Source organism: Pteronotus mesoamericanus, unplaced genomic scaffold, assembly GCF_021234165.1.
Source record: "Pteronotus mesoamericanus isolate MK-2021 breed Mesoamerican mustached bat unplaced genomic scaffold, CSHL_Meso_final contig_68, whole genome shotgun sequence".
Taxonomy (NCBI): Eukaryota; Metazoa; Chordata; class Mammalia; order Chiroptera; family Mormoopidae; genus Pteronotus; species Pteronotus mesoamericanus.
Genome location: NW_026555234.1, coordinates 14,803,732 through 14,824,851, shown reverse-complemented (window position 1 = coordinate 14,824,851; position 21,120 = coordinate 14,803,732). Strand labels below are relative to the sequence as shown.

The window sequence follows — 21,120 nt, the reverse complement described above, 5'->3', positions numbered from 1 at the left end:
TGGGAGAACAGCCCGACTCAAAGCCAAGCACGAGGTGAGTGCGCTACATCTGCATCGGAGTGAGCTGGGGCGCTGACAATCCGCCCATGCTCTCCATTCACACCAGAATGTTCCTTAAACAAAAGAAACCCTATGGGGTCCTTCCTCACTCTCACTCTTACTTTCTTGTGTTAGTCATCTATCTGGGCTGAAAGTGATGGTGTGGAAGCAAAGGGCGGCCATAGTCCCTTTTCCTTTCACTCTTCCTTATTCATCAGTTAGGTGAAGTGTCAGTGCAATGTACAGGCACCGGGAAATCAAATCAAAACAATTGAGTTAGTGTGCAGTATTCCTGCTGTTCTGGGAGGAATGAAATCTATGTATAAGCTACAAAATATGAGTGGTGTGATTTTAGCAATTCTGCATTTAAAACTGGCACCATACAACATGAATGTTCATGCTAATATTTTTTGAATTTTTTTTAGATTTATTTTTAGAGAGGAAGGGTGGGAGAGCCAGAAACATCAATTTGTGGTTGCCTCTCACACGCCCCCTACTGGAGGCCTGGCCTGCAACCCAAGCATGTGCCCTGATGGGGAATCAAACCAGCAACCCTTTGATTTGCGGGCCTGCACTCAATCCACTGAGCCACACCAGCCAGGGCTATGCTAGTATTTAAATTTTACTTAGAATACTATGGCAGATGTTCCCTGACTTAAAATGGTTTGACTTACGATTTTCTGACTTCATGATCGTGGAAAAGTGATATACCTTCCGTAGAAATCTCACTTGGGAGCCTGAGCTTTGATCTTTTTCTAAGGGCCAGCCCAATGTGGTTCTCGGGCAGGGGCAGCGAGCCACAGGTCCGTCAGCCACATGACCGCGAGGGTAAATAACCAGTACTCTACAGGGGACGGTGTTGCCAGCATTTTTTGGAACCTGTGTTGAGCACATTTAAGGTAGGCCAGGCTAAGCTACGATGTTCAGTAGGTTGGGTGTATTAAATGTATTTCCAACTTACAATGAGACATAATAACCCCATCACAAGTCAAGGGGGATCTGTAAATAGCAAACTTTTAAAAAAACAATTCAAGAGAGACTGTGGAAGAAAGGAAAGCTTTCTATCTTGAACACCTATAATTGCACGTTCCTGCTTCTTGACGAAGGGGTCCAACAAATTATGTAGCCGGCCGATGGTGAGCATTGACATTAGGTGAGGAAAATGACCTCAAATGTTTAGGATATAGATCCAGGAGGCCCATATTTCCCTGTAATTGAAAGCAAAATGCTCCATGTGGGTTTGATTATCTTTTTATTTCTCCCTTCCCACGACCAGTAAAAAAAAAAAAAAAAAATACAATCAATGCAGGTGCAAGGATTGAATTTTTAGAGTGTAAAAAGCCCTGGCCAGGTTTAGCTTATGTATTTACAGGGTGAGGCCACAGGGCATGGCTAACAGAAGGCATGTTGAAAAGCCGGTATTACAAAAAAAATACAAAGATGGTCTCTCTTTCCTTTACATTTCCAAATAAGAACCTAAAACATATCACACCATTCACTATTTAACTTAAAAAAAAGCACTGTACAGGTGCACGATTATAAATATAGAGCATGAGTGGCCATTAGGGAATCTGTATCTACACAGGAAAAGGTCAAGGGAGGGCTCGGTTTGGTATCCCAACCTGCTGCGATGGGAGCGTGGTGGCGCTGCCCTCTGCCTCCCCCAGACCTGGTTAAAAGCTCGCTCTCCAGGAAAAACTGGAGGTGAGGAGCCGTGAGGAGTGAAGGGGTGAATACAACAGGGGATGTAGAAGGCACAGAAGGCATCTGGGGCAAGAAGCACCCCCCCCCCGGACCCACAGACACACACGGACCCCACTGTCACTTGGCAATCACGGTTCTGTGAGAGTCCAGCCAGGTCCTCACTTCTACCCTCAGGGAAAAGTTGAGAGCTCTGCAGATGGGAGGGCAGGAAATCAAGTCCATCTATCTATGGGAATATGAGAGTATTTGGAAAGAATATATGGATGGATGGATGGATGGACGGATGGAAGCTGACCCAGACAGTCATCTTGCACAGAGCAAGGAATTGTAACTGTTCCATGCTCAGGTGCTTCCTGGGACTCAAGATGGTGGCAGTGGAGGGGACAGAGAATCTGAAGCCAGAAAACTCAACGGGGATGATTTTATTCTAACCAAGAGCGGCACTAGGCTTTAGCTACGATGGGCCATTTGCCTTCCAAAATAGCCAAATTAAAAAGAGCCCTCAGCCCTTTTAAGCAGATAAACCATCTCTCCTGGCCCCGACTGCCTAACTGCCCAGCTGCCCAGCTCCCATCCTCCACCTGCCCACGTCAGGAACAGGACCGCTCTCCTCTTAGGAGGCGGAAGCCACAGGTGAACCAAAACTCAGCCTGAATCTCTGCAGCTTCCATGCGGCTCCCGTCCCGGAAACTTGAGGGCCCAGTTTGTAAAATGCTTGGACTAGCCCTACCTGCCCAGGTGAGAAAACCTTGTCAGGAAACTTGGGGAGCATTGGGAAGAGAAAAAGGCCCACACCTGTGTTCTCCAAGGTCTGTCTCCCCTGACCTGGGCTGCTCTGGGGTGAGGACACCTGAGAGGCAGCTGCTCCCGGTTGAAGCCAGTCTTTGGTAACGGGAGAATTTTATCACAAGAAAAGCATGTGTGTATGGATGCATCTTGGAGAATCCCCCACAAATCCCTCCCTTGGGACTTCAGAAGAGGATGGTTTAACTCTGAAAATAAGTTCTATTGGCCAACTCATCTGTGTGCAGGGGTGGATGGGTGATGGGATCATCTTTCTAGCCACAGCGGCACAGAGGGGAATGAGTCAGAGCTGACGTCGCTACCATGTCTCGGTGAGATGGAGAACAGCATGCAGAACCAGGAGAGATCACGTGAGACTTGGGGTCCCTCCTCCTGCCTTGGGGAAGCCCCTACAAGGCTGTGCTGCTGGAGATGATGTTTGCATCCAGGGCATTCCCTTGGGACTTAGAGACCCCATCCTGCGCCTCTCCGACCATGGCGGCGTTACTGAAGGCCTCGGGGGCCTTGATGTGGATGTCTGGCTCCTCCTCCAGGTCCTGGCAGCATTTGCTGCAGCGGCAGCATGTGGGGCAGCAGAGGAGACAGCAGGCGCGGCAGCAGACGCGGCAGCAGCAGCAGCACTGGTTCGTGAGGCACGGGGTGACCATGGAGACCACGCGGTCCCAGGGCTTCAGCGAGCGCATGCACAAGGGCAGAAACTTCCAGGTCTGCAGCACCGCGGGCAGCATGTGTGGGCAGCGGGACTGCACGAGCTTGAGCACCACCACCAGAAGGATCACAAGAATGATGGGCACCCCCACACCCACCAGCACTGGCCACCCAGCCAGCGAGAGGCCAAACACCGTCAGTGGGACCAGGAAGAAGACGACAACCAGGTAGAAGATGGCGAACCAGCGGTACTTAGCTGAGATGCTGCCCAGCCCCTTGGCCAAGCGGATGGGCAGGCGGGTGAACGGGATTGGGTACCACAGCAAAATGCCAGTGATGTTGAAGAAAAAGTGGCACAGGGCAATCTGAAACACAAGAGGTCAGACAGGTTAGTGTCGTGTGGTGGGGAGAAGGAGGGTGTCACCTAGCAGGCATCAGCAGCAGCCACGGGTCCTCCTCGTCTCCGAAGCTCAGCATAGGCGGGACCCCTACTGCATGAGGGCCTACGATGCGTTTGGGGTTGAGGGGAGGTCGGGAGGGGAAGTGACCAGCTGTGTTACAGCTCAGTTTTCAGAGCCTGAAGTCCTTTGGGCAAACTCCAACCATGAATGTCACGAATGTGCCCACTGCTAGCCTGTGTCTTGGCCCTGTGGTTTTCAGTGGAGCAGTTAAGAGCTGGAGGGGCAGGAGGAAAGGCTTGCAGGATAGCTGGTTTCCTTGGCTCAATGCCCCATTCTAGGGAGGGGACAGAGAAGGAAGGATGGTGACAGCAGCCTCAGCAGCTGACATTTAGGTGTTTACGGTGAGCGAGACAACTGTTCTAAGCACTTTATGTGAATTACTTCAATCCTAAAACAATATCCTCTGAGGGGGCTATCAATATTGTCCCCGATTGATATGAGAGGCAATAGGCACTGTGAGGTTAAGCTATTTTCTCAAAATCAGATGCACACGGCAGAGGTAGAGTTCAAAGCCACGCAGCCGTAGCCTGGCTCCAGAGGCCACACACTGTCCCATGTCCTCCCACAAGGTGCCAGGCATCATGCTGGGGGCTTTGGACCAGCCCTCATACATGAGCCACTCGTCATGTGTGGCAGCTGAGCGCTTGAAATGTGGCTCCTTCGCCTTGAGACATGCTAAGTGTAAAATACACCCTGGTATCTAGTTGATGCCAGCAAGGAAGGTCCCCCTGATCCTTCCTAATGTCAGGCCCAGGCTGAGTTCCCGAAGAGGCGCTGGAGAGAGAAGTGGCATCTGTGCTTCCCGAAGACTCTTTCTACTGCTATCAAGTGGCCGCCCCACCTTTGTTTAAACAACTGCCCGTGATGGGAGCCTCACTATCTCTCTGTCTCCCTGCTGCTTCTCCTCCACATCAGTGTCACACCTAACCGAGAAAAGCTGGGCTCCTGTTAGAAACCATCTGCTTGCAAGCCCACCGATGGGCTTGCATCCCACCCATGGAGCCCCCGCCCCATGCAACGCGTCCTGACCTGGATCGAGCTCCTCAGACTACTGCCTGGACTGGCTAAGGCAGCCATGATAGCGGTGGTGGTGGTGCCGATGTTGGCGCCCAGCGTGAGTGGATACGCCCTCTCAATGGTGATCACACCGACGCCTGGGAGGAAAATACAAAGCCCATGACATCAGCCCCAGGGGATGGAGGGGCGGTAATGGAAGGAGAAGCTCACCTATCAGTGGGGTCATGGTGGACGTGAACACGGAGCTGCTCTGCACAAGGAAGGTCATGCCTGCCCCCACGAGGATTGCCAGGTAGCCAGTCAGCCAGGCAAAGGGAAAAGGCAAATCTGGAAGACAGAGGGAAAGAGATCTGTCACAATCCTTCTGAGATGGCATGGGTTGGAGGCCTGGGGGTGGGGGTGGAGGGCAAACTGGGGTGGAATCCTGCCAGGAAGGAAGGCCTCTTTCACAGCTCTCTGGATTTGAGCTGGCTCTTTCTCAGGACCTTGCAAACAAGCAATGGAAGCTTCTTCTTGCTCCCCAGGCCCCGCCCACGACACCAAGGAACATCTCAAGGGTGAAATCTCCTGCAGCTTTTCAAATGCAAGAAATAAACTCCACGCGGAGGCCACTGCTAGGTAAGAAGCTAAGGGGCTCCCCTGAGGAGGTCACGGCGATGCCATCCCCGAGAAAGCCCCGGATGCGGGGCAGGGCACCCACCAGTGTTGATGGTCTTCTTGATGACAACAGCCACTTGCCCCTCGAGCACGGAGCCCAGGAGCTTGACGATCACGACCAGACAGCCACAGAGCACCAGCAGGGAGACTACCAGCAGGATGATGCCAACAACAGCATCCGCGAGGTTGGCGTTCACAAAGATGTGGTGGCCTGCGGGAACCATGGGCAGTCCTTACTTGAAGGGCACGGAGCCCCCCCAGGGCCTGGTTGGTGTTTATTGCTTCTGTCTCACAGTAACAGAATCTTGGTTGTTTGCCGCCAGCACCCCAGACAGCATGTCCCAGTGACTCATGCTGTGAGTTCTACTCACATTTGGCAATATTCTCCCGGTGGGTCACGTTCTCAATGGTCCAGGTGTGGAAACCATCTGTCCAACAGAGGGAGGGGGAGGTGCAGTTCTCGATGGCGGGGACAGTGACATTCATCTGAGTCTGGATGGCAAACATGAGAAACGGCATGTATCATCCATAACACTCGTTTTTGGTGAGGAATAAGGGGACACCGTGTGCACCTGTAAGCATGATGCATTGTCTCCACAGGTCCCTCCACAAATGGGAGCCGAGGCAGCCAGAGATAAGCCAAGGGACACCAAAATAATGCCAAGCAGGAATAATGGGTGTGTGGTGGGATGGGGCGTAAGGCAGCCTCTGTTCTGCTGCATTCTGTCTCTCCATCCAGTGTGCAAGGCCTTACTTCTTTATGGGCTCTCACTGGCCAGTTTTGATTTTTCAGAAGTGCCCAATTTCTTTTCCCCTTACCTTTTATTTGCCCACTTTGAATGAAAGAATTTGCTAAAAGTGCAGACGCAAGAGTTCATCCACCCAGCAGTGTGCTTAGAAACTTACCACATTGGTAAAAGTTTTGCACCAGATCTTGATCAGACTCTTGTTTTGAGCTGTTTCGTCGTTCATTGCAATTTGGTTGATGACTTTTTTATCCAGCTGAGGAAGGCAATAGACAGAAGAGAGTCAGCACATCCTCAGAACTGACGGGGGAGGGACGCCCACGCAGGGGCTCGGAGGACGTGCGCGGACTGAGGCCCTGCCGTGAGCCGGGCCTCCCCCTGCCGGCCCTTGCAGAGGGAGCCCGGCACCAGGACAACAGCAGGTGCTTGGCAGAGAAACGAATGACTGTGTGAGCAGTGGGTGGGCGGCTATCTAGAAAGTGTGGGGATGTTCTCTTCATGGCCGAGCAACACTGAAAAATGAGAGTGGAAGGACAAGGTCGAAGCTGGCCTTTTCTCCCCAAGGCCGTGTGCGTAAAGCCTTCTTTCATCTTAATAATATGGACAGACCCTGGTGCCCAAAGGCGTGACGTGGAAGGGAAGGGCAGTAACCTTTCCTTTGGCGAGAAGCAGGACAGTACATTCCCAGTGAGCCCACTGGTGCTGAGGTCAGCAGTGGGAACAGAGTGGCCCCAAGTGTCCAATACGCAGCGCCTGAGTCTTGAGAAGCACTCACCACCTCCTCCCCGCTCCCCAACATGACGCGCATGTTGAAGTCAAGGAAACAAAGATGGCCAATGGCTCTGTCCAGGGCTCCCCCTGTTCCGCTTCCCTTGGCCTTTTTCAGAGGCAGCCCGGTAGCATGTTCCCAGAGCCTGTCCTTCCCCACCCGAGCGGGGTAAAGCGCAAGGGGGAGGGCGTTCATTCACACCTTTCCCTTTCAGGAGGACGCCAGGCTACCTGGATGATTAGTTTCGTGAGGGGATCCGTGATGACTTTCAGAAACGCCGGGGCGTCTTCTCCAGTTTTTAGGTGGAAAGACTCCACGATGAGGTTGGTCAGGACCTCCAGGTAATGGGTGGTGGCCTCCACGGGCAGCAGCACCAGCACGGAGAGCCAGTTGAAGAAGTCGTGGACGGTGGCCCCAGCAAAGGCCCTGCAGGAGGGAACCCCACCCTGAACTGGCGGCCAGACTGGTCAACGAGCCAGTGGGCACCAGTCTGGGAAGGTCAGTCTATTTAAATATATGCCAAACAGGGGCGAGCAAGGTCAATCACATCCCTGTGTGCAGGCGCCTCCAGACAGCAAATGTTCGTATTTCACATGTGATGCAGAGGCCAAAATTCGTGTAACACTGAAAAGAACTCAAAATCTGGAATAAGAAAACCTGGGTTCCCAGCCATGCCCCTCAGGGAAGTTACTTTAACCTCTTTGCCTGTCTACATTAGTAAAATGGGGCGTACAAAAGCTCACTTGGTTTCCTGAGAAGGTCAGCTTAGCAAACAACACCCTGGGTAAGGTGCATTAGTGTTTGCTGTCGGGGACCAAAGGAGGGGCGGGGTTGTTGCTGCCCCCCAACCGGCCTGTTGAAGGCCCTGTGCGTGACCTGCAAGGCACGAGCATGATGTAGGCACGCTGGAAAACTGCTCCTCTGCCTTAATAAGTTAAAAAAAAATAATAATAATAATAAAAAGCAAGCTGTCACCTGTTAGAAGAGAGACTGGAAAATATGCTTAATTTCCACATTAACCGTTTGGGAGAAAGGTGTTCTCTTTGCCTGGACCCAGCCCGCCCCATGTTCCTATCTTCCACATCCACAAAAGCTACATTTTGCCTTTCACTGGCAGGCAAGTGAAGAACAAAGAAGTGGCATGGGTTGAGCTGGCTAAGAATGGAAGCTTCAGGTTGTAATTATTTCTGACTCGGGAGGACAGGAAGTCCTCACCGATCTGGCCTTGTTTTAACGACATGCGCTGCAGAGAAGCTCCCGGCTTGGGCTTGCATTTGGGGAGCCCTGACTCTGTACCAGGCACCCTGCTGGGTATTCACCTGTACAGCTGTGTTTATTCCCTTAGATGTCACAGCGCTGATACCGTTTCATCCCTGCCACGCAGATCACGGGACTGGCTAAGCCCACGATCCCTACCCTCAGCCACACTCCACTGTGGCGGGCAGCAGGTGACCCAGGAAGGACAAACATATTCTCATTGGCTATTAACAGGTAGTTAACGCCAACCTGGCTGATGGCGGCAAGGGCTGGTTCTGAGCCTCTTACCTTCTGAACACAGCCCGGTCTCCTGCCTGCATGAGCGCCACGAAGGTGTTGGTGATCGAGGTCCCGATGTTGGCTCCCATGACAATGGGGATGGCAGTCCGCACTGTCAGCACTGGGGTGCAGGAAACGGAAGTCAGCAGGCCAGCACGTGTGGGAAGGCGGCCTGGCCAGCTGCGGGGGGGACCCAGGCATGCTGAGCGCATCAGGCTGGTGATTCCCTGGAGCCGCCGTTCTACGCTCTGAGAGATCTGCGCCTGACAGGGAACCCGATGAGAGCTAGGGGGGCTTGCCACAGAAGTAGGCACGTGGACCCAAAACAATCTGAGCACATAATTTCAGGGAATCCACAGACCCCAAGAAGCCCTTCTGTGGGCCCTGGTTCAAAAGTGCCTCTCTAAGTTTCTCAGAGGCAAGACCACCTTAAAGCAGACCAGAAAACAACGTCCACAGACTTGTGTGTTTATTCTGGCAAATTCCTGGCAGTTTAATTTCTTGTTCCTACTAAATTAGTATATTGCCACAATGTTCTAGCAGATACAGGGTCCGGCATAAATAACGCCCCTGTTTTATTACAAAATCTTTTATTACAAAATCCTAAGCATGTAATTCTGTAACATAACAATATCACACTCAAGCACACCATACAGCATTTTAGGTGAAATGTCCAAATTAAAACTATAAATTATTACATCCATATTATTACTCTACCAACAACACTCAAGCAGGCGTTATTTCTGCCAAAACCTGTATAAGTAAAGTATTTTAAAGGAGTAAAACCTTTTTCTAATTTGGCCCAGAAAAAGCTCTAGTTAATTTTGGCTAAAATGCTACTTTGCGCTAAAAATTCATATGTTCACATTGGTTCCACTCAGGGGGTCTGTCTCAACTAAGCCAGAGCAAGTATCAGTCTCGTTCACGTGTGGAAGGCCAGTTCCCCAAGCTCAGCTGTGCCCAAACCAACGTGCTGTGATGAGATGTCTTTATACTTAGCACTAAACAGGGAGGCAAAGGCTGCCTTTGCAGTTCAATAGGGCAGGTGCTGGCCACATGACTCCCTGACCCCTGAAAATAGAGCTGATGCCACTGAGCAACCCGGTTCTCTATTTTAAATTAAAATCAGCTCCGGTTAAATAAAACAAAATAGCCACACATGGCAAGTGGCTGCTGGACTGGACAGTAGAGCTCTAGGTAATCCAAGCGTCAGGGTCTATTCTCAGGCTTGGCTACGGACACAGGAGGCGGCCTGTGATCCAGACTGGAAGACCCCATAGCTGGACAAGAGAGGAGGAGAGCGGTGACAAGCCTGGACACGTTCTGAGGAAACCCCAGGCTCCTAGCTGCAAAGGGCAGCGCCTGGGCTGCCTGGGCTCACGGGCGCCCAGACTCACGTGAGGAGGCCACCATGCTGACGATGATGGATGTGGAGGTGCTGGAACTCTGCACCATGGCCGTCACCAGCACGCCGATCACCAGCCCCGCCATGGGGTTGGACATAATAGAGTTGTTGCTGAAGAACTTCCCAGCCATTTTTCCTGGAAAAAAACAGAAACCCATGGCCACATGGCGGGGGTTCGGTAGGCACCGAGAGCTGGAGTCTCCAGCCAGGGCCAACATGGGCTGTGGGGTGGGGGGTGCATCTTGCTTCCCCCTACCTATGGACCCCCATACCTATGGCATCTTGCTTCCTCCTGCATTTTCCCTGAGCTGCCCTGATGCCACAAGGCATGCCCCACGCACCCTCAACGCTGCTCCTCTAGTGGCTTCTTCCCGCCCCCTTCCACCTTCACCCCGTCAGCAAGCCCGCGCCGAGCCCTCTCTGATCAGGGACCTGGCCTTACCTCTGCACCTGGCCTGCTGCCTGTGGATCTCCTGTCCCAAGCCCTGTCTCCAGGGTGCACTCCCAATTCATCAGTTACTCTCCAGAAGTGGGTCTTCTCATCTATCCGCCCTCCCCCCGACGCCTAGCCCCAGCCTGTCATTGGATGCTGGGAGTGTCATTTCTGCGTGTACCTGGGAGACCCCCAAGCCATTCCCCAGTCCGTTTTGTGAAGACTGGGAGCCAGAGAGTGGCGGTGCCTCTGGAAATATCTGCACCCAGGGGCCACTCAGAGTGCTAGCCAGCCATCAATGCTGTTACCCGTTTGGGGGACAGGGTGCCCAAACGCACAGTGATTTCACCTGGGTCCCCCACACAATGCACAGGCTCACTCAGCCCTGGATGAAGAGTCCCCCAAGGCCAGGGACCCTTAGTCCTTCTCCAGCAAAGGTTCAGCTTTGATTTCCATAGTTGCTCTGGCCTAAGAAGATTCTTATCCAATACTCCCCTCCTTTGGGGGCGGGGGTGGGGGTGGAGGCAAAGAAAGATGGGATCCCTGAGACAGATCTTTATGTCAAAGAGCTTCCCGTCTGGGGTTTGTGGACCGACACAAAGGGGCTGGACGCTTGGAAGTGGCTCCAGCCGCAGGCGCCTGGCCTAAGGCTCCTCAGACAGCTGCAGACGCCTACAAGCCTCTGTTTTCTCCTTGGTAAAACGGGAGATGACCCAAGGTGGCTTCTGGGCCTCAGAGGCAGCTGGAGAGGGCTAGCTGAGTCACGAGGGTCTGAACCAAATGGCGACACCCCGCAGCCCCAGCCTTGGACCCTTTCATCCATACCTCCAACCAGCTGGAAGGCACTGCTGAGAATATCCAAGGAGCACACGAACAAGTAGAGGAATCCCAGAAGCAGAATGAATTTCCCAATCCCTTGGAAGATACACAGAATCTTCCCTTTGGTGTCTCTCTCTGAGGGGAGAGGAAAAGGCAGGAGGGGTTTTACTGTCTGAAACCCTGAGGAGTTTGGCAATGAGCTCAGAGCTCTCCCCGCCCCCACCCCAGCCAGAGGGCTGAGCTCTGGTGGTCAGCAAGGCCCAGAGGCGGTAGGCGGCCAAGGCTGCCGTTTCAAAGTGATCACCACTAGAGTCCACTGAGTTGAAATCTGTGGTGAAGGGTCTCTATAAGATTTGCATTTGGGAGGAGGGGTCCAGGGTTGTCTGGGGACAAGCAAATCAGGCTCCACCTCAGCTGAGCCAGTATCACTGGGTGAGGCAGTGAAGGGCACTTACCACCTGCTCAGGGCGGGGTCAGAGATAATGGCTCTGCTAAGCACCTTCTCAACAGCAGGGACTATTTTCTAGCATGTGGCTACAAGGTAGCAATCGGGGCCTCCATCTGGGGAGGGCTTGGGCCATGCTACCTCCTTGATGGCTATTTACACTTAAGATGGTTCTCACCTCATCCCTCCCAGCCCCTTCCCCTCCCAGCTGTGTGATCCAGGCAGACCTTACTCCCTGCCCCAGGAAAAGAAGTGCAGCATTTGCCTGCTCGGCTATTCTGGCTGTACAGCCTCTGTCTTCCAAAAGCCTTCTCCGATGCCTGCATTTAGGGGAGGGGACCCCCCGCCCCCACCCAGGAGCTCTCAGAGCAGGGGCCCTGACTGCTCACTACTGCAGACACAGCGCCCAGGGCGGTTCCCAGGTCCGGGTCAGCACGCCATGGATTCTAAGGAGCGGCATTGTGTCTGGCCTGGTTATAACCCCAGTAATGGCACATTTGCTGAATGAATGAAAGAAAGAACAAACGATTCCCCAATCATCATGCCACATTTTGACTAAGCCTCCTAGACTGTCGAGCGACATCCCTCGCCAGGACCTTTGTTGGAAGGGCATCAGGACAATGGGAAGGGGGGTGATGCTGTAAAGGCAGTGAACTCAACTCCTTGCCGGTCTCACTTTTACCTGACCACTTGATGCCCTGGCGCTTAAGCTCAGGCAGGTCCCAGGGGTCTTCCAAGTCCGTGGGCTCCTTTGAGGGCTCCTCTATCAGGGCCACGGTGGAGTGCGACGGCAGAAGTTCGATCTTGGTCAGAATGATCCCAGTGTCATCTGCCCAAACACACGCAGGCCAGGAGAAAGGAAGGGTCAGCCCCCTGTATCCTGGGGTCCCCGCAGGAGGCCCGTCGGGGGCTGGGCAAGCAGCACTTACTTTTGTCGGCCTCCTTGTCTTTCCCAGCCGTGGTGTTCCCTTCGATGTATTTACTGGGGCTGGGCTGGGCATTTTCCACCTCCGGCCAAGGAGCCATGGTCTGTGGATGGGAAAGCAGAGCTTAAAGGAGCAGCCACTGAAAAGAGGGGCGCTCAGGCATCATGAGGGAGAACCAGGAGTTTCAAGACTGGGGGGCGTGGATGTGTGTTGTGCCTGTACCTTCCAAGTGTGGACTCTCAAGCACTGTATAACACTCCTCTGTAGGCCCCCCTCACCCACCCACCCAGGCTGCCACTAAATCCACCCCTTCCTCCGGCGTTCTTCCATGCTCGCCCCAAATCTTTGATTTCCCTGACTTCTGTCTCGGCCTCTGTCTCGACTGTCCCTTTCAGTCAGCGAGCGGAGGCAAACACACCCATCTTCATTGGCTCATGGTCTGCCCAGTCCTCACAACCCTCTAAGGTGCCCTGGTGCACTTAACATATATGCTCCTATACATTCCACCTGCTTTACCAACCATCGGGTTGGCTGTGCGAAGGGGTGTGTGTTGACTCAAGTCCCTTTATGCCTCTGAACATCAAGCGTTGGTTTCCCCACGTATATCACGGGGATAATTCTCATTGGGCAGGGGTATGAGATTAATGGTGATGCGTAGGAAAGTGCCCGCATCAAGCAGGCATCCAGTGAACAGTAGCAATTACTACCACGCCGTGCTGCCTGGGTAAATGGTCCTTTGTGGAAACCCCGTTCTTTCCAGCCTTCAGGAGACACCAGCATGGGTCCTTGGAGCCTTTGGGCCCCTCCAAAGGCTTTCTCTTAACCCCACAGCCCTGATCAGCTGTTCCCTCCCCCCGCACCTCCGAGCCATACTCTAGTGCACCCTTGCTACCTGCAGAGGGGCCGAGAAGGAAGGGGAAAGGAACCCGTGCTGACGGTTTTGATACCCAGAAAGTGCTTTTCATGCCCAGGCACGAGATTAGCCTATGATCACACATCGGCTCCCTCGCTCCCCACCACTGTCCCTATAATTAAGCCGGCCCTGTTGATAGCCCCTTTGGCTCAACTTCCTGCATCTACCCGTGTGCCCAATGCAAAGAGGAACTCCTGCAGGCTAAGGAGAGGAAACTTGTTGGCTCTTCTTAGACCTGGGGAACAGGGAAATGTAGGGCACCTGGCAGTCACCCAGCCCCTGCCCTGCGCTGCGCTGCTTGGGCCTCCTCAACCCAGATGGGCTCTGGGGCCACCTGTGCTCAGCCCAAGGACACGTGAAGAAGTCGGGGGAGGAGGCAGGAGGCAGCGCCCTGCAGACAGATCAAGATCCCGCCCCCCCCCATTCTCCCACCAGCCGGTGGCCTCTGCGCGCAAAGGCAAGGGGACCACCGGAGCCCCACATGCCGCAGGACACTTCATAGTCAGCCCCGTGCTTGCGTGCATCATGCCAGGCAGGGCTGAAAGCCTCGCACCCAAATTAACCCCTCGGATCTCACATGCACTTTACGAATTTCTATAAAATTTACTGTAAGTGCTTACACCTCAGTACGAATGCCAAGCAGGCACTGGGACACACGACAGCACACACCCTAACTGCACACTACACCTGCAAGACAATTCAGACTAGGTAGTCTGACCCCACGGCTCTCAGTACGATCAGTACTCTGTTCTTGTACTGTGGAAAAAATGACTGAGACTTCAAAAATTCCTAGGAGGGTGATGGGTACTTTTCTTGAGCTTTAGCCATCACGAGGCAAAATAATCCCCAAGGAAAGAGTGGTGGGAGGGAGGTGTGTGGGACAGGAGACAGGGAAGCAGTTGGCCTGCGTTTTATGTTGCTGAAAGGCTTTAGTTTAGACCCTTGATATGCGCTAATAGGGTTTTAAAAAGACATCTCCCCTCTCTTTGAACTAGGGCCGCGTGACCAAACCCTCCTCCCAGTGTACCTTTAATTTGTATTTATATTTTAAATAAATCCTGTAATTAACTTACAATTACATCAGTTATTTTGCATTGCACTGGGGAGTTAAAAGGGCTAATTTATAAAAATAAACATTTAAAACACATTTCAATCTTTTTTGCAGCCCTCTTTTTGCATTCTTTTGCATTTTTAAAATGCATTGGAATGAACTGACTCACTGGGAGCCCTGATTACTCCCTGCTGATACTGCCTTTCTGTCCCCGGGGTGGAGGTGGGAGGGGGGAGGGGGGGTGGGAGGTGGCTGTTTTCTTCCTTAAATTGAACTCGGGCTATTTTTGTCAACTTTGTGTCCAACAGCAATAATCCAGACATTCTTCCACCACTGGGGACTTCTTTTCATGAGATGGTTGAGTGATTTGGGGAGGATTTTGGAGGCATGCTCTTCTTGCCACCAGTTTCCAAAGTTATAAAAATAGGAGATCATTATCAGCTAGTTGGCTGGCACAGATTCAAAAGACTGTTAACAACCTGAAACAATGGTCTCCTAGGAGGCGCAACTTGGAACAATATCCCACAAAGAACAGGTTAATGAATTCCAACACAGGAGAGCTCACACAGAAATCTCTCCAGGAGCCTGAACAGGGAGAGAGAGAGAGGGCTCCAAGTGATGAGATCCACAAGCTGCCTCCACGAAGCTCACATGTTTGGGAAAGCTGCCTCTTTGCTGAGGAGGAGGGATTCTAACTCACTTCACCTCCGTGCCAGGTACCTTAAGGGCAGACATCTGCCCCAGGGGATCTGCAGACTGCATCAACTCCGTCCCAGGAGCCTCCCTCTTTCTGGCCTGGAGATTCTCATTCACCCCAACAAAGCTACACCTGTGCTCATCACCTGACTAGCCATTCCCCAAGCTAGCTGGCCTGGCAGTCTCAAAACACTGAAAAATTTGTGGGCTCTGTTCTCCCTAGACAAGCCGAAGGACAAGCCAGCCTTTTGCTGATTCAGGCCACCTGCTCTAATGGGCCCAGCAAGTTAGGATTGTCTCTTGCAGTCACTTTGGATAAAGAACTTAGCACCCGGAAGTCATGCAGGGTGGGGGTGGGGGTGGGGGTATGCAGACAGCCACACAAACCTATAGAATTTTCAGCTCAGACAAATCTCCAAGAAGATTTTGTTCTTGTAGTAGAAAGGGGAAGCTGAGGCCCAGCAGTCACACAGCAAATCAGTGATCACAAAGAGCACCTCGCCCTCCTGATTCCTGCGTGGTACCTCCATTCCCCACCCCATTTTTCCTGCCAAAACCACGAACCCTAAAACATCTGTAATTTTAGAGTCCCCAAGTGTGGCTCATTAATAACACCGCCAGAAGCAATAGCGTAGTTGCAATAGCAGTAACGTTAAGGGGGGTAAAATCTGAAAATTTGGAGGTTTATTTATTTTTTTTTCCTCTTCCGCAGCCCAAAGCCAGCCAAGTTCCTTGAGGTCAGCATCGAGGGATATCTAAAAGAACTAATTTAAAGTAAATTAAGGTTCTTTCAGGAGTGAGATGGGAGCGGGAAGCGCCCTTGCCCCAGAGGCGGCGGTACTCACCAGCGCTCCCTGCACAGGTAATGGACCGAAGGAGGCGCCCAGGTGGAGCGCAGCAGCCGGGTATTTGTAGCCAAGGTGTTGCGCAAAGAGGCCGGCGGCAGGGGCTATCACCACGCCCCTCGCACATTCCGGGACCGCCTGCCGCCTCCGGGACACTGCCTACCTGCCGGCTTAATGAGCCCATCCTGACCTCGCCCGCAGCGATGAGGAAAGAAAGGCGGCGGGGAGAAATCGCAGCCTTTCCCCGGCGTCCGAGGGCAGCGAATGTGCCCGCGCCCCGTGCGCCCTGGCCCCCCGGCTGGCGCGCTCTCCTCTGCCTCAGCGCTGCCGGCCGCAAAAGATCCCCGCACAGGGACGGTAGCGGGGCTCCCCGTTTGCGCCTTTCCCCTCCCCAGACCCTGAATCTTCTAGTTTTAACTCCTCTGGTGCAGAAGTCCCATAAAAGCCAACTGGAAAAACTCAGGGACAAAACCTTTCCAAACAAAGCCAGGATTGTTCGACCTCAGTGTTTGGGATGCTTTCTGCTTCGGTAGCCTGGGCTCGGCAGTGCCCCTGGAGCCTGGGCGCGCCGCAGGACAGGGCTGGAGGCGCCGGGCTGCGGAAAGGTCTGGGGCTGCCCTCACCGTTTGGGGGGTGGTCAAGGGTAGGAGGGGCCAAATATAGGGAGCCGGAGGATGACCGGAGTGGTGGGCACACAAATTATATGACCCTATGAACCAATGTCACCCCAATACATTTCATGTAAAGAAAGGAAAACTGCTTCCCCTGCGGCTTGTTGGGCTTTGGTGAATCATGGCCCCGTTTCACCCTCCAGTCTGCCCTGTGTGTGACTGGGGTTGTCACGCTTTTTTTTTTCTTTTTCTTTTTTTTTTTTTTTTTTTTGAGCCCTGTGAGAAGACCTGTCCCAGGGAGAGCCCATCACCACGCTTACCCTAACAGCAGCCCTGTTATGTGCCAGGCAGACTTGTTCTCCAATGCCCACACAAACGCCTTCTTGGACTAAGAGTAGCCCTTTCTAGCTGAGAGCTCAGGGAGCCAGGGGGGCATGCCATAGGACTGCTCAGGATTCCCTGAGCCGGGGTCTTATTCCCTCGGCCGTCGGGTCTTGGTATTATAGCTGAGGCACGCGAGGTTTAGCAGCACACTAGCCAGCCAGCTGCCCACAACTAATATGTAGTGGACGTGCCCCATTGGAAGGAGGCTGGTGTCCTTCCAAAGCGAAGAGCTCTCTCCACCATCCGGGGAGGAAGTCAGGAGTGCTGCTTCCAGGAGCCTGCAGAGCCAGAGCCAGAGCCAGGACCTCCCTGCGGCCGAGCGGTCAGTGGTTACCTGTGCTGGCTCTAGAGTCCCACTGGCTGAGATCAGTTTCCCATTCTGTCCCTTGCTTCCCCTGCCTTTACTTGCTCCTGTGTAAAATGGGAATAAGGGTCCCTATCAGAGTAAAATGAGCTACAATATTTATAACATATAGAACAGTACCTGGCATATGATGCATACTCAGTGTTAACCATTACAGCTTTCACCGGGAACCTCTGATGTTGGGACATGAAAGGCTTTGATTCAATTCATCTAGAACCGTGAACTCATTACTCCACAGCCTCAGATGCTGGTCACATTGGTCCAAAGGCCAGGACATACTGCTTGGAGAGCGGACATTAGAAATCGAGTCGTTTTTAGAGGGTTAACGGTGTTACTAGTGGGTGCTCAACTTAAAAGTCAGCCGTTGGAGACAGTGCTCCCCGACAGTATTCAAGGAGCTCAGTTCTGCCTCCAGCGCTGGCGAGCAGGCTGCAGATGTGGCGCTCCCGCTCCCGGGGGCTGGCCTTCGCTGGACATTCATTCAGACAAGCCTCCCGCAGTGCCTGTGGGCTCTGATGTGGGGCACAGGCCTAACTGCCTTCACATCCCCTTTATCACTCCCAACCAGGAGCTAATGGAGGGGTGGAAACTTCAAAAACCTTGGAAAAAAAAGGTTTCCTTTTTATCTTCCAATTGAAAAGGTAAAATGCTGGTTCAATCAGGAGACTTTTTTTTTGTGTATGGATCTCAGTAATAGATTGGGACCAATGCCTGTTGATTCTCGTTTTGGACTTCAGTTTTTGTATTACTTTTTGTACAAAGTGTGGAGGAAAGGTAGACTCTGTGTGTGTGTGTGTGTGTGTGTGTGTGTGTGTGTGTCTGTCTGTCTGTCTACTCTCTCCATGGAGGGGAACAGTTTGCTGCAGAGTATTTTCCTCTCTTTATTCCATCTCAGACACAGAACACTATCACCATTTAGTACTGTAAACACACAGCCTATGTTCACACACAACTGCTAAAGTACTTTCATTCAGCACACTTTTTTTGTGCCTACTGTTGTTCTATACGGGTCGAATTGATGGAACTAAATGGTGTTATTAATGTGAACTTGAGGCCCACCCAGGTTACCCAGTGCCTTGTCCCCAGGCTGCAAGACAATGAGCTGATTAATACAGGCCCCCTTCCCTTACGAGCCCCTGGGCCCAGGTTTGCTTCCTGGTCGAGAGCTTTCCATTCCTACCAAGTAAGATGCGAACACTCCCAAGTGGGGCCTGGACAGCATCCTGTAATCAAAGCCATTGGTATTTTTACTGTAAAAATGTATAAATATTCATAGTAAGCAGAATAAATTTGATTTCAGGTTAGGACTTGGCACTACGCGAGTATTTAACTTGCAGATTAGAGATTATGACTGCTATTTATTGAGTGTTTACTAAGTGCTAGTCCTGGTCTAAACACTTTGCACACATTCAGTCAGTAACCCTTACAATACTGTGAGCTTGATGTAAAGGGTAGGAGACAGGGCCTCGGGGAAATCACAACTTAGCCCAGTGTTACAGAACCAGTAGGTGGCAGAGCTAAGATCTTAACCCCGTTACCAATTTCTGCCACATAATCAGTCAGGTTTTCACTACTTTCTTATCTCCTTTTCCTTATAGGGATATTTGGTTGTCCAAAGGACTTGTATGAGTGGAATGAAATAGTGAACCCAGAAACATATGGACATTTGATTTAACTTATCATCTTGTCATATCATCATATCATTCCGTAAGGGTCATCTTCATGGAATGGCTATCCAAAGGGGGACAAATGAGATGACCCTCTACCCCATACCACACACACATAACATATCTAAGTGTAAAAGGCAGGACAGGAGTTCTAAAAGGCCATACAGACAAATCTTCACAAATTCATGGAAGACTTAAACAAGACACAAGTGCATTAACCATAAAGAAAAGACATTTTAAGAAAGTGAAAAGGAAAATCAGAATGGAAGAAGGACCTGAAACACAGAACTGGTGAAGGCCTTATTCCAAAATATGTAAAGGATGGCGACATGTTAATAAGAGGGGGAAAAAATCCAGCTGAAAAATAGTTAAGTCTTCTGGTCAAGATGGCAGTGTTGGCAGACATAGCTCACCTCACATCAAAATTACAACTAAAATATAGAACAACCATCCCTCAGAACTATCAGAAATGAGTTGAAGGGAAGTCTGATGACTGTGGAATTAAAGAAACCATATCTATCCAGACTGGTAGGAGAGGCGCAGGCACAGAAGAGGCTGGTCTCTCACCCATGCGTGGCGGATAAAAATTTAGGAAGGATATCTTGGGAGCGAGGACCCCCAGCCCCACACCAGGCCCTCCAGCCCAGGTTCCAGTGCCAGGAAGATAAGTCCCCATAACTTCTGGCTGCAAAAACCAGTAGGGACTGAGTCAGTGGAAGAAACTTCTGGAGCCCCAAGCAGTTCCTCCTAGAGACCCCATACACAGACTTACCAACTCAGACTCACTCCCTTGAGCTCCAGTGCCGGGGTGGCAGCTTGAAGGCCACCACTGGCATACAGGGAGAGGCTGAAGTGTCTGGCTTTGGGGCAAGTAAAAGCCGTTGTCCCTTTCCTGGGAACTCCCCCTGCAGAGCCACAGACCTGGTGGTCTGGTGCCATGTTTGAGACTCCATCAACCTGGCAACACTGTCTGATCCACCTTGGAGATCCCCAAGACCTCACCCCACACAACTTACAGGCCCACCCAAGCTGCTTTTTCATATGAATAACTGGTCTTGGTTCATGCTTAACAACTTCATAAATCCTCTCAAAGAAGCAACAGCTGGCCTCCGTGAGCCCCAGGCCCAGCACTAGCAGCGGCCAGCCAAGATTCACAGTTTAGTTTCACCTGGGAATCTACAAGTCCAGCATAAGTAGGCTAATCCCTTCTAGCCTGCAAAGTTTCTTTTGAGAAATCAGCTGACAGTCTTATGGGAACTCCCGTGTAGGTAAATAACTTCTATTCTCTTGCTGCATTTATAATTCTCTTTGTCTTTAACCTTTAGTACTTTAATTATGATGTGCCTTGGAGTGGACCTCTTTGCATCCATCATAATTGGGACTCTGTGCTTCCTGGACTTGCATGTCTATTTCCTTCACCAAATTAGGAAACTTTTCTTGTAATATTTTTTTCAAATAGATTTCCAATTTCTTGTTCTTTCTCTTCTCTTTCTAGCACCCCTATGATGTGAATGTCGGACCTCTTGAAGTTGTGTGAACAGCCGTCTCAGATTGCTTTATAGCTTAGGCAGCGTGGCCCAGACAAAACACAGGTGGGCACTGACCTTGGCCTGCACCATGCGGGAAACCCCAGGGCCAGAGCAGCTAGTGGGCAGCCACAGACCATACTGGAGCACCATCATCCTGCCTCTGCATAGCCGATCCTCCATATAGGGCGGAGGTTGGCGGCAACTGGTCACAGCCAATCTTTGCAGCTGACTGGCCTGGGTAAACCCCTTCCATTGATCTGCCCACAGCAATGAAGGCTCAATTATAAAAGGAGGGTGTAGTCAGCCCATGCAAAGAACGCATCTCATGTACCCAGCTTGAGTGATAGGGGAGGCTGTGCTACTCGATGCTACAGGACACCTACTATATTAGGCCACATTACCAAGACACAGAGTCAAAGCAGCTCTACTTAACACACAGAAACAGAGGGAGGCTGCCAAAATAAGGAGACAAAGAAAAACATGCCCAAATGAAAGAATAGATCAAAACCCCAGAAAAAGAGCTAAACAAAACGGAATAAGCAATCTATCAGATGCAGAGTTCAAAACACTGGTTACAAGGATGCTCAAGGAACTTTGTGAGGACCTCAACAGCATAAAAAAGACTCAGTCAGAAATTATGGATACACTAAT

General features: G+C 51.7%; 1 protein-coding gene across 1 annotated transcript; it reads right to left on the bottom strand.

The window, feature by feature from the left end:
• Positions 1-1,278: 1,278 nt before the first annotated feature.
• On the bottom strand, positions 1,279-15,968 carry SLC34A2 (solute carrier family 34 member 2). The gene is made up of 13 exons (XM_054582246.1): positions 15,915-15,968; positions 12,413-12,512; positions 12,166-12,312; positions 11,045-11,173; positions 9,779-9,922; positions 8,391-8,502; positions 7,076-7,271; positions 6,237-6,332; positions 5,702-5,822; positions 5,374-5,541; positions 4,884-5,000; positions 4,686-4,810; positions 1,279-3,560 (listed from the first exon to the last, which is right to left on the bottom strand). The coding sequence occupies exons 2-13, from the start codon at positions 12,507-12,509 to the stop codon at positions 2,937-2,939; spliced, it is 2,076 nt and encodes a 691-aa protein (XP_054438221.1). The 5' UTR covers positions 12,510-12,512; positions 15,915-15,968; the 3' UTR covers positions 1,279-2,936.
• Positions 15,969-21,120: the final 5,152 nt, after the last annotated feature.

Coding starts and splice junctions, on each gene's coding strand:
- SLC34A2 (XM_054582246.1), bottom strand. CDS start 12,509: ATGGCTCCTTGGCCGGAGGTGGAAAATGCCCAGCCCAGCCCCAGTAAA. Junction 11,174..12,165: donor CCAGGGCATCAAGTGGTCAG/GTAAAAGTGAGA, acceptor CTCTCCCCTCAG/AGAGAGACACCAAAGGGAAG. Junction 8,503..9,778: donor CAGCATGGTGGCCTCCTCAC/GTGAGTCTGGGC, acceptor CCTGCACCCCAG/TGCTGACAGTGCGGACTGCC.